Genomic DNA, 21,895 nt, shown 5'->3' on the forward strand with positions numbered 1-21,895 from the left:
AGAACTGAGGCTTTGTGGAGAGAAAAGACTTGCCATCAGCCCTCGTACAAACTAAGAAGCGGGGCGAATAACTGCTACTGCCATCCTGAGACTTACGTTCCTCCCATGGTGTGGCCAGTGGGGGGGAAGATGCGGGGGGGTGGGGTGGGAGATGGGGGGTGGGGTGGGAGAATGGGGGTGGGGTGGGAGAATGGGGGTGGGGTGGGAGAATGGGGGGGTGGGGTGGGAGATGGGGGGGTGGGGTGGGAGATGGGGGGGTGGGGTGGGAGATGGGGGGGGTGGGAGATGGGGGGGGTGGGGTGGGAGATGGGGGGGGTGGGGTGGGAGATGGGGGGGTGGTGGAAGATTGGGGGGGTGGTGGAAGATTGGGGGGGTGGTGGAAGATTGGGGGGGCGGTGGAAGATGGGGGGGGGGTGGAAGATGGGGGGGTGGTGGAAGATGGGGGGGTGGTGGAAGATGGGGGGGTGGTGGAAGATGGGGGGGTGGTGGAAGATGGGGGGTGGTGGAAGATGGGGGGGTGGTGGAAGATGGGGTGGTGGTGGAAGATGGGGTGGTGGTGGAAGATGGGGGGGTGGTGGAAGATGGGGGGGTGGTGGAAGATGGGGGGGTGGTGGAAGATGGGGGGGTGGTGGAAGATGGGGGGGTGGTGGAAGATGGGGGGGTGGTGGAAGATGGGGGGGTGGTGGAAGATGGGGGGGTTGGAAGATGGGGGGTTGGAAGATGGGGGGGTTGGAAGATGGGGGGGTTGGAAGATGGGGGGGGTTGGAAGATGGGGGGGGTGGAAGATGGGGGGGTTGGAAGATGGGGGGTTGGAAGATGGGGGGGGTGGAAGATGGGGGGGGTGGAAGATGGGGGGGGTGGAAGATGGGGGGGTGGAAGATGGGGGCGTGGAAGATGGGGGCGTGGAAGATGGGGGCGTGGAAGATGGGGGCGTGGAAGATGGGGGCGTGGAAGATGGGGGCGTGGAAGATGGGGGCGTGGAAGATGGGGGGGTGGAAGATGGGGGGGTGGAAGATGGGGGGTGGAAGATGGGGGGTGGAAGATGGGGGGGAAAGAGGGCGGGGAAAGAGGGCGGGGAAAGAGGGCGGGGAAAGAGGGCGGGGAAAGAGGGCGGGGTGAAGATGAAAAATTCACAGTATGTCACCTTGTAAATAAGTGGAAGGTGGTTTGGGGGAATCAACCAAAATAACCCAGATTCACACTCACACTTTAAGTCGGAAGTGTTAGAAGGGACTGTGGTGTAAAGCGCCTGCAGTTGAAGTTATTTGTCTTCTAAAATTATTGTTATTTCTGAAATCTGATGCCAAACAGTTTCAGGTGTAAGACTTGACATTGTCTTGCATTTATGTGGGCTGTGGCAGATGGAGGGAGCATATCACTGGATAAGGGGTGTGGTTCAGCAGTAGTTGTGACATTACTAGACATTACAAAAAGGGAAGCAATGTTCCTTTTCTAATTTTATCAAAACCAATGTAAGTGAACACTAAGATCATTTGGGTCCACTGAGTCTTCCGTAAGTCCTAAACAAAATTTATATATTCACTTGTATATTCTGCTAAGCTTAGTGGTAATGGATTTAGTTATGCTTATTCTGCCTCGTGCGTAAGTGTGAAAAACTGGCAGATTACTGGTTTAAGTAACATTAAGCAAACCAACATTTCTAAGGGAAAATAATAACTGAAAGACTTTCTTAAAGGGTTCAGTTTTGAAGATGTTAAATTGTAAATTTTACTATTAGTATTGATATGGTTGTAACACGATTTTTTAAATGGTGGTTTCCTCAAGGAAATAATTTCTTTGGAAATTTTTACACTGTACTGGATAATTGTATTGGGCGTAGTTGTTGGATTATAGTGACCAAATCTGGCATGACTCTGTAATTTTAAAATAAATGTTTGAAGTGTTAAGACTGTGTCTACTGGATCAATTGTGCCACCCTTTTACATTGTGGCTCAACTACCTGTAACATTGGATACTTAATCTTGAAGTTTATACCAGCCAAATTTACCCATGTAAATAAAAAGAAAGCTGCTCTACTTAAAAAAGGTGCCACTTTCCGAGTTACATTCAATAATTTCTTTTTATCTCCTACTGGAAGCTTATTATTTAATTACATAAAATATGAAAAAAGCAACCAGTCTCACTGCTAGTGTGGATGTTTGGGTGTGCATACACCTACTTGGAAAACAGCAAGAGCTCAAAACCTAGTGTTAACTCTTTTATATTACGTTTGTGTGTGTCAAGCATCACTCCTTTATAGTTAAGTGGTTGCCTTTCCCTTATTTACTTATTTTTCCACCCAGGAATTTCCATTATTGTTTAATATTTAGTTGACTATATTAGTATTATTCAAATAAAACTTTTATATACGTCTGTAAATTCACAAGCCTGTTTACAAACACTCATACTTGTCATACAACTGAACTTATATTTTACCTAACAGAAATTGTCAATTAAGGAATGAAATTAAAATTTAGTGACTGGTTACATTGTGTTTGTTTATTTGTAGTTTACACATGCTGTCACAGAAGTTGTCTATAAAACATTTTAAGGATAAAATATAAGACTGTGTCCATGTTATTGGACACTACTGCAGGAGGCAGTGCATTTGCAAAGTAGAGCAGGCACTAGAATTTTTACAGTGTGTACCATGAGTACTTCAATACCAATAGAAAAGAAAGTAAATAAAACCAGACAGATCTAAAGTTTACTACTGCTGTTACTGACAAGAAGGAAAAAGACAGTGCCACTGACCAGCTCAGACTGCAACAGCCAGCCATTTCAAAGAAAAAGGCGGGATGATTAGAGTTTAATGTCCCAACAGTGACAAGGTTACTAGATGATGAACAGCAGCTCAGATCTGACAAGGATGGCAAGGGAAATCAACTATGTTCTTTCAAAGGAACCATCCATGCATTTGCCATAAGTGGCATAAAGAAGCCACAGAAGACCTGAACCTTGGAGACAGGATGAGGATTTGAACCTTTCTCTTCCCAAACGTGAGTTTAATGCCATAAGCATTGCACTACCTGCTTTGGTGCCAGTTAAATGCTAGGAAAAGAAAGAAAAGAATTGAAAAAATAAAAAATATAAAGGGGACCGGAAAAATGCCATTGAAAGTATACACGAAGTTCTTAGGCTTTTTGAGTTGGGAAAACGTTGACCCATAAATGATCAAAGCTACAAGAAACTGGGAATTCCTTCTGCACAATTGCAGAATTTTTGCAGGAATGTAGCCACTGTACATGACTGCTGGCAGCAATGGTCACAACAATGTACGGCCACAAGAAGACCGGGCTCTTGGTAGCCACATGGCACTACAGAGAGGGAAGACCATCGTGTTTGGCATATGGCTCTGACACATCGTACTACATCTTGATCAGCAATTTGAACAGTAGTTGGCACCAGTGATACAACAAAACCTTAAAAACTGCTTACTTCATGACAGCTCTGAGCAAGATGCCATGCTGCGTGCATCCCACTGAACACAAACCACCGCCATTTGCAACTTCATGGTGTCAAGCATGAGCTCTTTGGAAGGCAGGGTGGGGGTCTGTTGTGTTTTCTGATGAAAGCTCATTCTGCCTGATTGTCAGTGATGGCCATGTGTTGATTAGAAAGACGCCAATGGAGGGCCTGCAACTAACGTGTCTGCATCCTCAACATACTGGACATCAACCTGGACTTATAGTCTAGGTGCAATTTCGTGCAGGAGTATTCTTGAAGTTATCCCATGCACCCTGACTGCAAATTTGTATGTCAATCTGGTCATTTGACTGGTGTGCTACCATTCATGAACATAATGCTGTTGTAACCAAACATTCTCTACATAATGTGACATGTTGCAGTGGCCTGCTCTATCGCGAGCTCTGTCTTCAGTCAAGCACACATGGGACTTCACTGGATGACAACTCCAACGTCATTCGCAAACAGCATTAACCATCCCTGTATTGGTCGACCAAGTGCAACAGGCATGGAGCTCCTCCATCCCACAAACTGACATCTGGCGACTGCACAACACAATGGATGCACATTTGCATGCTTGCATTCAAAAAATTCTGGCAGTTACACCAGTTATTAACATATGAACATTTCACATTTGCAACGGCTTATCTCGCGCTTGCAGGACGGAAGGAAGATTGCGTTTAACATCCCGTCAACATCGAGTTCGTTAGAGATGAGCACAAGCTTGGACGGTGTCCAGGATAAGGAAGGAAATCAGCCATGCCCTTTCAAAGGAACCCTCCTGGCATTTGCCTGGAGCAATTTAGGGAAATCGTGGAAAACCTAAATCTGGATGGTTGGATGCTGGTTTGAACAATCACTCTCCTGGATGCGAGTCCAGTGCACTAACCGCTGCACCATATCACTTGGTTCACGCTTACATTAACCTGTGATCTTGCAATGTTAATCACTTGCATATGTTACGCTATACAAATGTATTCCCACAATGTCATTACACTATATTAATTATTTGTTGGTGTCATGATCTTTTTTCCTGCAAGGGCACATTTAGAGTATATCGTAGCACATAGATTTACAACCAGTGTCCAGCCAAATTACCACATAGGCATTCTTACAACTGGTAGTCTTCTGTTGTCCAGGTAAATCACTGCCCTGTGTGGAAGTGGGGGTACTGAGCCGCAACACCCCACACACTCAAGCAGATGAACAAATAATAACTTAATTCATGAAAAGGTTCGCAAATACTCGCATATGTCTGAGCTTGTGTCAATTGTCAATTGAAGATTGCCGCATTGTGGGGTATCTGCAACCATTAGGTGTTGTAGTCTTTGCCGAGTTTCTGGATTCTCAACCTTAAGTCGTCTAGCAGTGCCATTATGTGACTAATTTGTTGCATCCTGTGTTATGCCAGTGTTAACAAAATGGATGGTACCTATGAGCAGTCAGTCGATTGCAACAGGGCCTTGAAGCCACATGATGCACTTATGTCCCTACATGCAACAAACAAGGCAGATGCAGTTGACGCAACAAACAATGCGGCTCCAGTTGGCTGGTCTTATTGCTTCAGGTAGGTGGCAGCTAACACAAACAGTCCATAGTTATGGTGGCAGAACTTGCGTCTAGTGTCACTGTGATATCTACTACTCATTGTGGTACTTCTTTGTTAGGAACACTACATTCTTGTGCAGTCGCTCTTAATGCTGGAGGAATCTATCCTGCTGATACACCAATAATTGCTGTTCTTGTAGCTTTTCATTCTGCAGCTGGCACTGATGTGGTAACTGTTACAGCAGTGGCCTCATGTGCTCCAAATTCAGGTCAGATGATAGTGAGCCTTCGATGTTCAGGTCTCTTGGACTACTGACACACTTGACATCACACCATCTGCCAACAATTGCACTGTGTTCATACAAAGTTCCACTCTTGTGTAGGGATCACCATTCATGGGATAAAAATATGCTTAGGCTATGTATACTAGCACACAGATTTAAACATTTAACTCTGGATTTAGTACTGCTTGCAGCTATTGTCTGGATAGGTCACACTCCATAGGTGCAAACTGGCATTCTTACTGCAGGTAGTTTTCAATAGTGCTGAGTAAATCAATGCCCAGATGTTGCCATCCACAAATTACAAAGATAAGCAGAAGACTGTGGGGAACCACAACTATGACGCAAGTGCAGAATTTCTGGAAATTCTCCATCATGGAATCATATTTTCCTTACTTCTTAATGCCTAAAATCCCATTCAAACATAATTTTATACACAAATTTTACAGTTATGGGAACATTAGGTATTCCTACTGAATATAATACCTCTCTGTTAGTTGCTCTTTTTTTTATTTTATTTTTTAGATGTACTTACTAAGCAAACAGAATTTCTGTCACAAGAAATCCAGGCACTTCTCTAACAACAGAGCATATACAGCTACTAAAAATACTTGCTTTTATCAGTCACACAATTTGTAAATTATTTGCCATCATACTGTACCTTGAAGAGAATAATCCAAAAATTCTTTCATATAATGATGGGCAGCATGTTGCAGATCTTTGTAAGTTTCAAAATGATGGTCAGAGCTAAAATCTGCTGGTGAAATGATATGTACCACATAAAATTCAGCGAAATGTGCAGCTGTTGGGTGCACAAGACTCCATTTAAGAAACTGAAGAGTCATGAATTCCATTGCAAGAAATTCAGCCACTGGATATGGACTTTCAATCAATGCATTCATATCAGATACTTTTGGTACATTTATATCCCGCTCCTCAAATTTTGCTGCAATTAGAACAGTGTATTAGTGTGAGATATGTCATCTGCTATTTACTGCATGCAATATAAATAATATCTGTAATTACTTAGGGTTTTTTAATCTGTCTATGCTGCATAACTACAATCATGACCATAAGATAAAAATATCTTCAAAGGCCCATTAGAAAACACTGCATCAAGATGACACTAAATTGTAGTGAGACATTATGAAAACATAACAAATGGCATGTTGGAAGGAGACCACTTAAGTGAGCCAGTAACAGTCTATGTATTTGGCACTTAGTATTTGAGACAGAGGGCAGCATATTACAGCAAACACTTAAAATGATCATTACAAGACTAGAGTCCGATAACAGTTTGTGCAGAATGGGAAAGTAGTTGAATATCAAATTATGCAAAATTTCGTAACAGGAGAAAACAGTCAATGATAGTACAGGCATGACTGACTGCACATCACAATCCAGTGGCAGGGTCATTGTCACCCTGAGGTATCCAATTGTTAAAACTGCTTTGGTTTGAGACCTTACAGCAGCATCTTGGATGCCCATCTCCCATCAGACTTCATGTCAGTAGCTTCATGACGTTCCTCTGTATACTCATCAACCTGCCAAAGGCACCATGTGGCACAGCAAATGTGGTGTCTTGCTCACTGTGAGTGGGCCAAGACAATGTTGGCTGCAGCTATGGGCAAGGAGTAGTAGTTTAGCTTGGAGAGCAATTCTCACATATTATTTGGCACAGCATGCCTATGCAACAGGTTACAACCCTGCCAATAGTGTTGAAAGTGACCAATGTGGTGGCACCAGTATTCTTGTATGTGTGACACCATCATGGCTTCCTGGATGATGATTGTGCTCAACCATACATAGCTGGCCTAGTGGACCAGTATCTGCAAGACAGAGATATCATGCAGCTATAGTAACTAAATTGTTCTTTGAAATAAAATCTAATTGAAGATGCACCAGAAAGGCTAAGCTGAAGGAATGGAGCTCTACCTCTGGTGCAGACCAGTGCTGACCTCCAAATGGCACTTGTCCTGCAATGGGAGACATTACCAGAAGCCACAAGATCCACAGGATAAGCTGCAGAAGTGCATACTTGATCCTTATTCTAGGGCACCAAATATGTATGCTGTTGGCAAGTACATCAGACATTGAATGTGCAAACCCATTCCTAGTTTTCTAGTATACCATGTATCAGCATCACTGTAACACAAATTTGCCAAATGCACCTCCTAGTGACTCATTGCCATCCTGGTTTATGGACACATTTATGTAATATTGCGAGTAGATCAATGATTTAGTAAGGTCAATAATGTATTTTATGCTACATTACAACTGTTACAAACTTAATTCCCAAATAAAATATTAGCTCCATTAAATGTTCTGATAGTTTCACACCCTCATCTTCAACTAGACAGGAGTCATGTTGAGTTTTTATTTCACTTCTGTAAAGTTGTTTGCCAATACATACATTACGCAATTAATTACTATTCCTACAACATTACGACTTATGTAAGGAAGTTAATATATTGCCTTCTTTACTTTCCTCACAGAACATAATCTCCAGACACCTATACAAAAACATTTCATTACCACAACCTTTATTCTCTTGTTAATAGAGGCAAAGAACTTACTTGTGGGACATATTAAAAAAAGCTAATGCTTTAGCATCTATGGTGACAAAGTTTGTTGTTACCACTAGTAAAACCTGTACAGCTTTTACAAAGAGAGTTGAGCTGACTATTACAGTACCCTTCACGTCAGGAGAATGAGTGCTGTACAACATTGCTTATGAGATGCCGCTGTTTTCCAACAGTGATTAACACAGACAGCTCATAATGTGAAAGGTAAAGCAGCTTTTACTTACATGTGCAATGATCTTATGGAAATAAAGCTTGAATTTAAAAAACAGCCTCACACCTTATGTGCGAAATTAGTTAATAATATTTCGTAAAGTTGATTTGACAGTAACCAATGAATTTAGCCATAAAATTCAGCACCACAACAAAAAGTCAATACATGATTAGATCTCAACTATGGCACCAGCAGGAAGAATGCATTTTCATAGTTTCTCTGTTTCTTGAGTTGTTTCAACTGTACCTCACTTAAGCAAAGGCTGTGATGCACAGCCATCAGACATGAGACACAGTTGGAATCTGAGCTGAATGCTCTTCAAAATACTGAAGAGAGATCACAAGGAGTTTTATTCTTATTTTTGCAACTAGCATGTGGGGCTAGTGATAATATTCAAATGCAATGATGGCAACTTGCACTGTTTATAGTGTAGTAGCTTAATAAATTGAAATATGTGCCTCATCTGTGTGCTGCATCCCATAAATAGTGGAGTTAGTTTTTAATTTATTTTCTGGTGGTTTCAAATTAACAATACATTTATTCAGAATTTGCAAAGAAAGGAAGGAGAAATAGGGCAATTCCCGTTAATTATATTATAAGGGCAACCAAAAAGTTTCTGTTTGAAGGCCTTACAATTGCAATGTCAATCAGGAAAAATCACCATAAACATTGAGGCAATCATCTCACTGACACAGCAGGCTGAAGATACTCATAACTGAAACTTCCTGGCAGATTAAAACTGTGTGCCCGACCGAGACTCGAACTCGGGACCTTTGCCTTTCGCGGGCACAGAAAATGGTGACTAGAATTAGTGCTGGATGAACAGAATGAGTTACATCTGAATGCTTGTTCTGATGAATTCAGAAATCTGATAGTTTGAGCAGTGTCGAGCATTGCACTAGCTTGGTGTGTGGTCGTGTGCACCAGCCACCTGCAGTGAGGAGACTGGGTTTTCTTTCACAAACAATGCCACATAAAAAAACCGAGAACTTCACACAGAGAAGCCATGAGGCAGTGCCATTGAAATTCCAGTCCAGATTTGTTATCAACTATCAAGATTTTAATTAATAAGTCATTGTTTTGTTAATTTCTTACACCTATGTTTATATTTTACATGTTTTAATTGCTTTGTCGTGATGATCCCCTCCCCCCCCCCAAAAAAAAAAGAAAAAAGCACACACAGCAGGTAAACTACCAAATTGAGTTTTGGTGTGCGTAATGCAAGTTATTCCTGCAAGGGGTGCTTAAAATTGATTTGCAAAATGGACAGTTGGTGCACTACGTTTGGCCTCCTCATTCGGACAGGAGACACTACTGTGGAATTTGGAAAAAGAAAAGTGGTCAAAAACTGGAACAGGGAACATGTGAAAGTTGGTCAAAATGGTTGTAGAAGAAAGGTCAAGAAAAATAGTAGCAAATGGAGTCAGGTTGTCAACACGGAAGCCATCTTGTAAACTCAAGTCTGAGAACAGGACTTTTCAAGTGATGCACAACCCAGTGTGTTGTCCTGGACGGCAAGTGTCCATTTTGAAATAAAGTTCTGTCAGGAGTGTCATGGCGAAATGTGACAGGACTGCTCTTGTTCTATACACACATAAACAATCTGACAGGATGTGTGAGCAACAATCTGTGGTTGGTTGCAGATCATGCTGTGGCATACAGAAAAGTGTCATCGTTGGGTGATTGTATGAGGATACAGGATGACTTTGATAGAATATTTTGTTGTTTGATGAATGCCTGCTTGCTCTAAATGTGGGAACCTGTAAGTTAGTGCAGATGAGTAGGAAAAGCAAACCTCCACAAATGATAAAGCAAAGCAGTCAGTCATTCTTTTTCGCACATTTGCTAAATCTAGATTTTGGCTGTTGCCTAACCATTATCATGCACTATTTCATAGTAGCAATGCATGTCAGTGCCCTGTTGTTCGGGTGTCTGTCATAGTTCTCCCAAGACTGTCTTGAAAGAACTGTGACAGACGTCTGAACATCAGGAGACTCACATGCATTGATACTATGAAATAGTGCATTGATAATGACTAGCCGAAATCTAGATTTGCCAAAGAAAACCTGCAAAAAAAGGACAACTGATTCCTGTGCTCTATCATTTATGAATCATATCAGTCGCTGAGTGCATCCGTGTTCCTAATGAAAGGTAACATGAAAAACAATCCTGTAAGGTTTGAATATAGTATTAATGATCTTGGAGTAACATTGCAAAACGATATGAAATGAAATTAACACATAAGGTCGGTTATAGGGGAGGTGAATGGCTGACTTTGATTTATTGGAAGAATTCTAGGAAAGTGTACCTCACGTATGAAGGAAACCATATACAGAACACTTTAACAATCCATTCTAGAAAACTGGTCAAGTGTTTGGGATCCACACCTTGTTAGATTGAAGAAAGACATTAAAGCAATTCAGAGGGTTGCTGCTAGTTTTGTTTCCAGTACATTCGATCAACATGCAAGTATTACACAAATGCTGCCAAAACTCTAATGGAAATCCCTGGAGAGAAGACAAAGACTGCAGAATGATCCAACTGTCACTAGTATATGAGGGAGGTTTGAAAGGTTCTCGGAACAGAATAGAAAAAAGTACTTACATCACTGAAACTCTATTTTATTTTTCAATGTAGTCTCCTTGTAGAAAATGTACTAGGTCCAACGATGTTCCAGTGCCTTGATCCCATCTAGAAAATGAGTTTCCTCCAGGCCTGCAAAATAGTTGTCAACTCTGGCTATCAATTCTTCATTTGAAGTTAATCTTCGTCCACCAAGAAAAATCTTCAGTCTCGGAAAAAGATAGAAGTCTGACGGAGCCATATTAGGTGAACAAGGTGGGTGTGGTAACAATTCATACCTTAGTCCATGTAATTTTGACACGGCGGTGGCACGTGTGCAGGCACGCATTGTATTGATGGAAGATGACATTCTTCTTTGCTAAACCTGGCCTTTTTTCACATATATTTTGTTGCAATTTGTCCAGGAGGTTAGCATAGTATTCTCCAGTAATTGTTTGCACAGTAGGGAGATAATTTACAAACAGAATCTCCTTCACAACTCAGAACACTGATGCCATGACCTTTCCCGCTGAAGGAATTGTCTTTGATTTCTTTGGCGGCGGAGAATAAGCATGTTTCCACAGCTTTGACTCTTGTTTTGTCTCTGGGTTATCTTAGTGCACCCAAGTTTCATCTGTGGTCACAAACTGGTGCAAAAAAAACCTGTCTGTTTCTCCTAAAACAGGCCAAACATTATGCGTTTTTGATACAGCGTCAAGAGTTGCTACACCCATCTTGCAGAGAATTTTTTCATTTCTAATTCTTCAGTTAAATTGTGATATACCCTATCAGATGACATCTGGCAAATATGAGCAATTTCACACACTTTCAATCGCCGATCCTCCATGACCATTTCGTGCACTTTTGCAGATTTCTAGAGGAGTGACATCTTGTCCGACCACTGCACGGATCGTCTAAGCTCTCCCAACCAAATTTAAATTCATTTGTCTGCTTGGCAACAGTTGAATATGAAGGAGCAGAGTCCCCCAGTGTACTCTGGAAATCGGCATGAATATCCATTGCTTTCATACCTTTCTTTACAAAGTATTTAATCACTGCTCGAATCTCAATTTTTTCCATCTTCGCAAATCTTATGCAGGAACAACAACAGGGCCACATCACCGCTACAGCTCTCTTTTAAGACAACTGACATGGCATGTGTTTACAGGCAACAGTTCTATGAATATCATGTGAACAACTTGTTGCACTAGTGCTGACCTTTCATGGTGATTCTGAGAACTTTTCAAACCACCCTTATACATCCCGTAAGGACCACGAAGACAAGACAAAAGAAAAAAAGATTTGTACAGAAGAATGTAGACAGTAATTTTTTTTGGTTGCTCCATCTGCAAGTGGAACAGGGAAAGGATTGACAAGGTACCCTCTGCCATGCACTGAACGGTGGGTTGCAGGGTATTTATGTAGAACAAGAATAGACAGATAGTGGGACTGCAGCACTAGAAATCATGAGTACTGCAACGAGTTATGAGCTTCATGCTTACAAAAGAGTTATGAGCCCCGCAAGGGGCAATGCATAATTCAATTACAAATGGCTGTATGGCCTTCAGGCCAAAAGCAAATTAGCGAAGAAGACGCAATTACGCTTACAGTGACAAGTTCTTTGTACTTTTATGAGCAGTATTGTACACAAACTTATAGAACTGACCCCTGTAACATTTGGCATGAAATTCAACTTTCAACTCTGAGCATTGCTTGTGCTATCAAATGTAATAAGGGGATTATAAGTAATAAAAAAAGCATCCACACCTACCTGCTAACAAGACAGATACTAATGTTAGTAAGTTCAGACTTTCCAGGGCAATACTATGGTTATCCATAAAAATGTCAAGAATATATATAGCCAAATGAACTGTTGTACTACTAAGTTTCAATCCTTCAGCTATGTTGCAGATCCATTTAACTAAATGACTTCTGTACTGTATCTGAAAAAAAGTAAATAACAGCAATATCAGAAAATGAAAGGAGGCCTCTATGACCATATAGCATTGGAGGAGACTGGTGACCTTGGTATCCAAATAAGTCACAGAATTAAAAAATAACCAGGTTTGGCTTTACGATCACCATCACATTTACAAGAGGTATTTCAGATTTAGTGAAACCAACTACATACACATAAAAAAATTACTAATTTTATTACCTGAATAATACAGAGACACTGAGGAGACACAGTTGTTATTTGAATTGACTAATAATGAATGTAATACTTAAATAATATGTAAAAAGTGCTGGTGGATGGGAAAATAGCAAATTTTTTTATAATAAAAAATTAGTTGACAAAGGAAGGTCCCCACAGCTGCAATCAACTATATAGTGTTATAGGTTAGAGTCATTCTGGATGATGCTCGTCAATCTTAAATATAATAGTGTTATCCAGTGTAGTGGTGTAGTGTAGTGGTTAAGATACATTCCTGATGTACTCAAGGTTGTGGGTTCATAGCCTGACAATTGCTCTGACATTGTTATTTTTGAACTGTTATTTTTGTAGCTAAATCTTCGCCACATCATTTAAAACACAGTATTAAGTTTTTTATTTGTTCTTATTTTTTCTTACTGTCACACTTTTTTTCATTTGGAATCTTTGTGCATGTGATTTTAATTATTTTTATTTACTATTATATTATTTAAATGTTTCAAAACACCAATCTATCGTTTAAGAAAATAAAGATGAAATAATCTACTTATATTGTATATTCAATGGTGTCATAAATGTATTTTTTATTACATTTATTGCATTAGTTAAAAAAATTCAAGCAAGATGAGGAACAGAAATAATGAATGCCATAACAAGGGCAAAAATATGAAATTATAAAACAGAAGAAATTAAAATTATAGTTAATACATAAGGTACTTAACATCACAAGGATCAAGATTCCAACTGAAAAAGGAATGAATGATATGAGGAAAACACAAGAACATGTAAAAAAGCTAATGCGATGAATAAAATGATGTGGCAAAGGATTAGAAATAAAAAATATACATTTAAACCAATAACTTTAATAAAAATAATGATCAAAGTCATTCTATTAAAGTTTTAAAAACAAAAATTTAAAAAACATCTGATGGGATTCTAAACTACAACCTTCAGCATGTCAGCAAAGTACCTCCATCAACAGACTACGTCACCGCTCTGGGTATCACTATTATTTTTAAGGCACTACACCATCATGAGATTCTTTTCCGTCGATTACTTTTACATATTGGCTCACTTGTGCATTTTAGACAATCTTTCATTCCCTATATTTTACACCTCCTATGTTCAATTTCAAAGATTGTACTCCATTCAACACTGTTAGGAGCTTTCTTTAAATTGATAAATGCTATAATATAGGTTTGCCTTTCTTCAACCTATTTTCTAAAATAAGTCATGGGGTCAGTACAGCCTCACGTGTTCCCACATTTCCCTGGGTTCCAAATTCATCCTCTCTGAGGTCAACCTCACAACAGCTTTCCCATTCTTCTGCAAATAATTTGTGCCCATATTTTGCAACCATGACTTATTGAGCTAATTGTTTGGTAAATAAAATAGAAAGAGACTTCCACATGGGAAAAATATATTAAAAACAAAGATTCCAAGACTTACCAAGCGGGAAAGCGCCGGCAGACAGGCACATGAACAAAACACACAAACACACACACAGAATTACTAGCTTTCGCAACCGATGGTTGCTTCTTCAGGAAGGAGAGGGAAAGACGAAAAGATGTGGGTTTTAAGGGAGAGGGTAAGGAGTCATTCCAATCCCGGGAGCGGAAAGACTTCCCTTAGGGGAAAAAAAGGACAGGTGTACACTCGCACACACACATCAAGAGCTTAGATGGCAAGAAAATACTAAGCAAAGAAGGGATAGCTGAAATGTGAAAGGAATATAGAGTAGGACTGTTCCAAGGATGTGTGTGTGTGCGCGCGCGAGTGTACACCTGTCCTTTTTTTCCCCTAAGGGAAGTCTTTCCGCTCCTGGGATTGGAATGACTCCTTACCCTCTCCCTTAAAACCCACATCCTTTCGTCTTTCTCTCTCCTTCCTGAAGAAGCAACCATCGGTTGCGAAAGCTAGTAATTCTGTGTGTGTGTTTGTGTGTTTTGTTCATGTGCCTGTCTGCCGGCGCTTTCCCGCTTGGTAAGTCTTGGAATCTTTGTTTTTAATATAATTGTTTGGTAATATTGTCACATGTCAGCACTTGCTTTTTCTGAGGAATTATTACATTCTTCTTGAATTCTAAGGGTACTTTGCATATCTCATATCTTGTAGACTATGTGGCATAGTTTTGTCATGGCTGACTCTCCCAAGAACCTCTATAATTCCAGGGGAATGTCACCTACTCCAGAGGCCTTGTTTCAACTTACATCTTTTAGTGCTTTATCATATTCTTCTCACAGCATTGTATCTCCTATCTCATCTACATTTATTTCTTTTCTTTCTATAATACTGTATTCAAGTTCTTTTCCTTGGAACAGTCCTACTCTATATTCCTTTCACATTTCAGCTATCCCTTCTTTGCTTAGTATTTTCTTGCCATCTAAGCTCTTGATATTCATACAGCTGCCTCTCTTTCCTTCAAAAGTCTTTTTCATTTTCCTAAAGATGGCATCTTTCCCCTCCTAGTTGTGCAGGCTTCTACAGCCTTACATTTCTCCTCCGCCATACCTGCTTTGTCATGTTGCACTTTTTCTCTGAATCTCAGTTTTTAGACATCTGTATTCTCTTTTGCTTTCTTCATCTGTTGCATTTTCATATATTCTCCTTTAGTTGATAATGGTATACCGCATTTACTCGAATCTAAGCCGCACTTGAAAAATGAGACTCGAAATCAAGCAAAAAAAATTTTCTCGAATCTAAGCCTCACCTGAAATTTGAGACTCGAGATTCAAGGGAAGACAAAAGTTATAGGCCGCATCTCCAAATCGAAACAAAGTTGAAACTCGGAGTGGAGAAAAAAGTTCGTCTCCCACATTTTTTTTTTTATTTTTAATTTATTTAATGACACAGTGGTTTTGGTGCCAGTATTTATCTTTGTGCCAACAAAGCATGCCTATGTAGCGCTACATATATTCGACGACAGAAGTTAGTTGTGGCGGCACCCACCAACATTTTTCAGAACTTCTGCTTGCTTTGCACTCGATTCTAAGCCGCAGGTGGTTTTTTGGATTACAAAAACCGGAAAAAAAGTGCGGCTTAGATTCGAGTAAATATGGTATATTTGTTTATTAAAGATCTGTTTCCATCAGTGGCCCTCATGGCAAGGTATGTAACCAATCCATTATTTATGAATCTTGTATATTGTTAACAGACTCTATTAATGACTACTGTTTGTCTCTGACTTATAAGGCAATAAGTTTACTCATTTTCCCATTTTTTACTTTAGGCTCCCATTCACGTTTCATAAATTGAGAAATATCTTCGAAAACACTGAGATAGTTGCTGTTTACAGTAAAGATGACACATTAAGTTGCACACAGGCACAACTAAAACATATTTAGATATTAGCTTCTGGCCACAGCCTTCGCCAGAAAAGGAAATGCACACATATTCATTCATGGAAACAGGCATACCTAACCACCATCTCTGGCAGCTTGGAGCTGAGCTGCTGGTGCGGCAGTCGTGTGTGAGAGATGTTCGTTTGTGTGTGTGTGTGTGTGTGTGTGTGTGTGTGTGTGTGTGTGTGTGTGTGTGTGTAACTTAATGTGTTATCTTTATGGTAAGTAGCAATCTATCTTTTACTTACACTGTTAATATTCCAAACTGGAATTCCCATTGTTTGAAAATGCTAACATTTATACAATTACAATTTTTATAATTAGTCATCAACATTAAAAATGAATGAAAATTTGTGATTCTTGACTTTCTCCCGGCGTATTTGATAATCAAAATATCCACAGGTGTACTGCCGGTCTACAGTGTCCAACGGGCACAATATTTCGGCGGTCATACATGTCGCTATCATCAGGTGAACTGACAGACTGAGCTCCTGTGAATGTGCCGGCACGGAGATCCGTACGCTATGGCTGCTCAGAGGTAACTGGGTTCGGTTTAAATACCCTCTGACCGTGGCACGCTGAACATTGTTTGTCAGAAAATCACACTATGGAGTATGAACGCACCAGGATTCTGGTACAGACATCGAGATACTGGGACAGCATTGTTAGAGGGGCCATCGAAATTGGCACCAATGACGACCTCATAAACCGTGACTGTGGCTATAATCTTAGCAAGGCTTGGGAACCAGCGATTGGGATAATCAAGAGTAAATCGAGCAAACGTATAGTTGTGACGACCACGGCGGACAGAGCCATCACACCGACGTCATCTCAGACGCCATCGTAATCTGTTCTACCACGCGACCTGAGCAGCCATAGCGTACGGATCTCCGTGCTGGCATGTTCACGAGAGCTCAGTCCGTCAGTTCACCTGATCATGGCGACATGTATGATCGCCGAAATATTGTGCCCGTTGGACACTGTAGACCGGCAGTACACCCGTGGATACTTTGAATGAAAATTTGTTCGGAAAAAGCATGTCAAATTGAGGACTACCTGAAAACAATAGTGTTCCACAATTAGGAGTAAGACAAAGTGAAATGTTTCAATACATATAGAGAGACACTCAGACTGTGATGAGCAATCAATCATTTCATTTTTAACATTAAGGATGCTTCATCGTTAAACCTCTCATGTGTGCACTTAACAATTGTGTGGCCTCTACACAAGGATTGACTGTCTTTAATCATATCACTGTACGATGATAACTGGTAGATAATGTAACAAGGTGAGAACACAGCTAATGAGAGCACCTTTATATTAGTGTTTTATGCTTTGTCAGTTTGAATAATTATAGGCAATAAAATTGCCAATTTGTACAGGGTAAGCTGCACAAGTACAACAGACACACATCAGAATGAACCTAACTGTGTTACCCAAACCAGAATAACTGGAACTGGACAAACAAATAGAAAAGTTAGAACAATAATTTAATCTGTAGTTTCCTGTTCTTTTATCACTGGAAGGAGAGAACAGTCCTCACAAACACAAATTATGAGTCCTCACAAACACAGAATTATGAGGGTAACATAGTGCAGGAAGGCACATTTAGTAACAAAAACTTGCCATTTGAGATACAAATTCCAGCGTGTGAACAGTGAGTTGTTCAAAACTGATAATCAGCATGTTAGCTAAATCCAAATGAATCAGTGGGGTACAAATTTATCTGACAGATCACAAATGTAGAGTTGGAGTGCAGTGGTGATAAAGGCACAAAGACGGAAAACATTTTTAATATCTAGCAGTGTGTCATTCTCTGACTTTAGCTTTTGATTAACATGAATGGTTCAGAGTTTTAAGCAGACCAGTGAAATTTACAGGATTTTCCAATGTGTATACATCAGATTAGATGCTAGACAGTATAACACTAAATTTAACTTCATTACCTGAGGAGAACGAAAGTTGAATGGAATCCTCTGACGCTCTTTTTCACGTAGCGAGCTAACAACATCTTTTGCATAATCAGTTGTCCACCATTTTCTTACTAACGCCATCTGTAAAATAATAAATTTAACTGCAATGCAAAGCAGGGGAAAATGTTACATGTAATTTATTTTTTCTTTGAAAAATGTTATGTTATTAACCAAATTCAACAATTTCAACATGGACAAGGTGTGTGTGTGTGTGTGTGTGTGTGTGTGTGTGTGTGTGTGTGTGTGTGTGTGTGTGTGTGTGTGTGTGGAGAGAGAGAGAGAGAGAGAGAGAGAGAGAGAGAGAGAGAGAGAGAGAGATACTAATGGGAGTACTGGAGGTTGCAAGTAGGAGGATGTTCAAATAGTGGGCCTGGTATTTTGACCATTATTTTTATTTTTGTCTGGAGATTTTTCTTTCATCGTAAGACTTTGAGAAAACATTTCTTCTCTCTGTACTCGTGAACTTGCAAAATTACTACTGTAGTCCCAGAATTTAAAATTAAACGATTGGTTCTTTTTTCACTCCACAGGAATATTTGTCACCCTCTTCCCTTCATACATTACATTTTATTAATTCTATCAGGAACAGTAGACTTCAGAGATGTGGAACAAACAGAGTTACATACTGACAGGGAGAAGCATCACTGCGGGCTATTTCGGTGAAATACACTAACTACAAATTGTGACTACAGCTAACCCACTCACTCTCATAATTATAGGAATTAATTTAAAATGGAGTTACTTTGGGCAAGGGGGATGTGAGGAAATAATGCTCTTCCTCTTTTACTACTCAGCTGCTGTTGTTATCTGACACATTAAACAAAGTGTTTATGTAACAAGATATGTTTGTGTTAAACATTAGCATTACGTAATATTTATACATCAAAACAAGATATTCTTTTACTTTGCTTTTGAATATCTGGGATTTTTGATTTCCTACCTGATGTCTACCTGTAACATTTTACAGATGACTGCCCGAGAGTATAAAACTCATACACTGACTACATTCATCCTTTAAGACAGAGGGTTGATAGTCTCTCAGTCGGCACTATCCCGACCATATTTCTTTGCAACAAATACTCCTTTATTTTGCATACTTCTGTAATCTCAGAAAATCTTAACTTAGTGATCTCCTCTCCTTCAGCGATTGTAAGTACAAGTTACATGGGTGCATAAAATTTTTGTCATCACTTAGCTACGCCGTTTCCCACATATGTCTGTCACTTTCCCTCACCGTGGGCAGGGGACAAACTTAAACAACCTCCTGCAGGATGCCCGGAAGCATGTGCCAGAGCTGTTAGTAATACACTGTTATGTCCAACCTCACCTGCACATCATGAAGGAAAGAGCCTCCTCTTCCACCAACTAAAACTTCCATATAATCCTCTTGTCCAAAACGTAGCTACAAACACACACATCCTCAACATCTGCTCATCTCCCAGGATATATATTTCTTAGGGTGGTCAGGAAAAACAAGCTTGGTGGTGGTGTTGGTGTTGCAAATGTACATTATGATCTCAAACTCAATGTCTTATGCAAACTGAACCCTGAACCCACTGAAGAAAGACCACAGTCACACTCAGGAGATAATTGCAAGAGAGGAGAAAAAAGACTGACAAAGTAGGAGATAGAGATCAAATGTTAGCTCCAGGCCTCTCAGCACATGGAGTAATATTCCCAGTCTTTTTCTCGCAGCTCTCAAAGCTCAAATCATATCACATAACATGTAGGAACATTACAAAAACCAACTGCGATGTTCTGACAGCTGATTGCTCAGAAACGTCATGGTATTAAATAATCAGAGGGGCCACAATTGATAGCAAAATCCATAACTTTATTTTAATAAACACACTGCTCTCTATAACAAACATGCTCTGATACATATATCCACACAAGAAACACTGGTACTCCTCAGCTGACAACTGGCAACTGAACTATGCCAAACAATGAACAACGGGGATGCTTGTCAGACATTTCAAGGCAAATCTGAAACCTGAACGTTACAAACACTACAGAAAACTGTAAAACAGGGTACAAAGCATTCACATTGTTGAAGTCGGACATGCTTGTTGTTTTATATGTAATTTCCAGAAGCAGTTCTGTGGAAGAATCTCAGTAGCTTGGGCATTGGAAAGACAAATCAAAAACTGTGTTTCAGATGTCAGCCGATAAATGGAAGTCAACTCTCATGCCGCAAAGAACTGTGCCCACTAGAAACATCAAAGTACTTACCAAACACAATGCCTAAAACATAAATACAAAGAGAAAAGCAATACTGAGGATCTCCTACGAAGCAATAGGCAACAATGGTATCAGCATAACCATGGTCAAGAATCCTGTCACTAGCTTAGTTTCTATCTTAAGAGAGAAACTCAATTTTTCTCTGAGAATGGAACATACCCATTCTTCATGGAAAGGAAGCACAGTCAGTCCTACCCCTAGAACCAAGAACCCGTAATCACCTTGTGATTAACGATCAATCAGCATATTATCCACTGTATCCAAAGCCGTGGTATATATTATTCACAATGGAATTACTGAACATTTCTGTGAATTCAACTTATATGACAATATCTGTTCGGCTTTTGTAAACACTACAGCACAAACACTGCACTGCATTAATTAAGGTAACTAATGACCCAAAATATGCCACTGACATATGTGAGGCTACAGTACCGACGCTACTTCACTTCTGCAAAGCTCACACTGTCAAGTTTAAAATCTGCTCAGAAAAACGTGACAATCACATGGTGCACTACTGTGGTTAGAAAACTACTTGAAAAACAGAAAGCAATGTGTTGTATGTGAGAATAAAATGTCATCCTGCACACACATCACAGTATAATTAAACAATAATAAAATAAACTTAAACTACATGAGCTAAATCACAGTTTAACTAAACAATAATAAAATAAACTTTCATTATATCACTCCGATGCCACGTACAAGCCCACAGTAACGACACACACTAAGCATTAAGCAGCGCAGTTGCATCTGATCTCAGCCAACCACTTATTCAACTGCTAATTATCTCTCAGACAACTGCCTCATTGTAGGATTGTGCCACTAGCTTGCAATCTGGGTCTTTTCTTGCTCGAATCATACTTTTTTTCTAACCAAGCTTGCTGTTTATTTTACACTACTGCTGCTAACTTGGATGTATGACAGCACAGCTTAGCAGTGTTTTAGCTGAAGCAGTAATGACAGAATAGGTATGGGCTTGCAATTTTAAAGCAACAACGGTATGGTACAAGACACTTATTTGTGATTGGTGCACTTTATACATAGGCACTAGAGGATGAAGGATGCCATAGTGGTCAGTGCCAGGAACACTTCTGTTTTCTTCACTTGTAAATGATATCTCATTGATCTTGTCCTCCCGTAAATATCATTTCTATGTCATTGACCTTCAACTCCACCGAAGTGCCATACCTGCAGATATCAATACTACTATCATCCAGATAAATGATGATCTGCCTTCGGTAGTGACATGGGCCTGAAGCGTGGGACTAAAACTAAAAATGAAACAGTCACAAGTAATCTTGGCACGCCGTCAGAAATTACTATCATCATAGTTCCACAAATGTCTGTCTCCTATTCTGCTCAACAATATTATAATATCATCCCAGAAAACAGTGAAGAATCTGTGTGTAATTTTGGATGAGCATTTCAATCGAACAGAAAATATTGTTGCCAGTCATAGAATGACTTCCACTTGTATCAATGCCCTCAAAAATTTCTGAAACATATATCCACAGGATGTGAAACAAACTCTCA

The 21,895-nt window shown here is 39.9% G+C and overlaps 1 protein-coding gene across 2 annotated transcripts in view; it reads right to left on the minus strand.

The window, feature by feature from the left end:
- LOC126342899 (cyclin-J) overlaps nucleotides 1–21,895 on the minus strand; it is a 54,797-nt gene that overhangs the window by 10,080 nt on the left and 22,822 nt on the right. For both annotated transcript variants that reach the window (XM_050001895.1, XM_050001894.1), the window contains exons 2-4: nucleotides 18,092–18,199; nucleotides 12,424–12,595; nucleotides 5,956–6,240 (exon numbers count right to left, since the gene is read on the minus strand). In XM_050001895.1, the coding sequence (XP_049857852.1) occupies nucleotides 5,956–6,240; nucleotides 12,424–12,595; nucleotides 18,092–18,199 (565 nt within the window). The remainder of the gene's footprint in view (nucleotides 1–5,955; nucleotides 6,241–12,423; nucleotides 12,596–18,091; nucleotides 18,200–21,895) is intronic.

The sequence above is a fragment of the Schistocerca gregaria genome, chromosome 1 (assembly GCF_023897955.1).
Source record: "Schistocerca gregaria isolate iqSchGreg1 chromosome 1, iqSchGreg1.2, whole genome shotgun sequence".
Taxonomy (NCBI): Eukaryota; Metazoa; Arthropoda; class Insecta; order Orthoptera; family Acrididae; genus Schistocerca; species Schistocerca gregaria.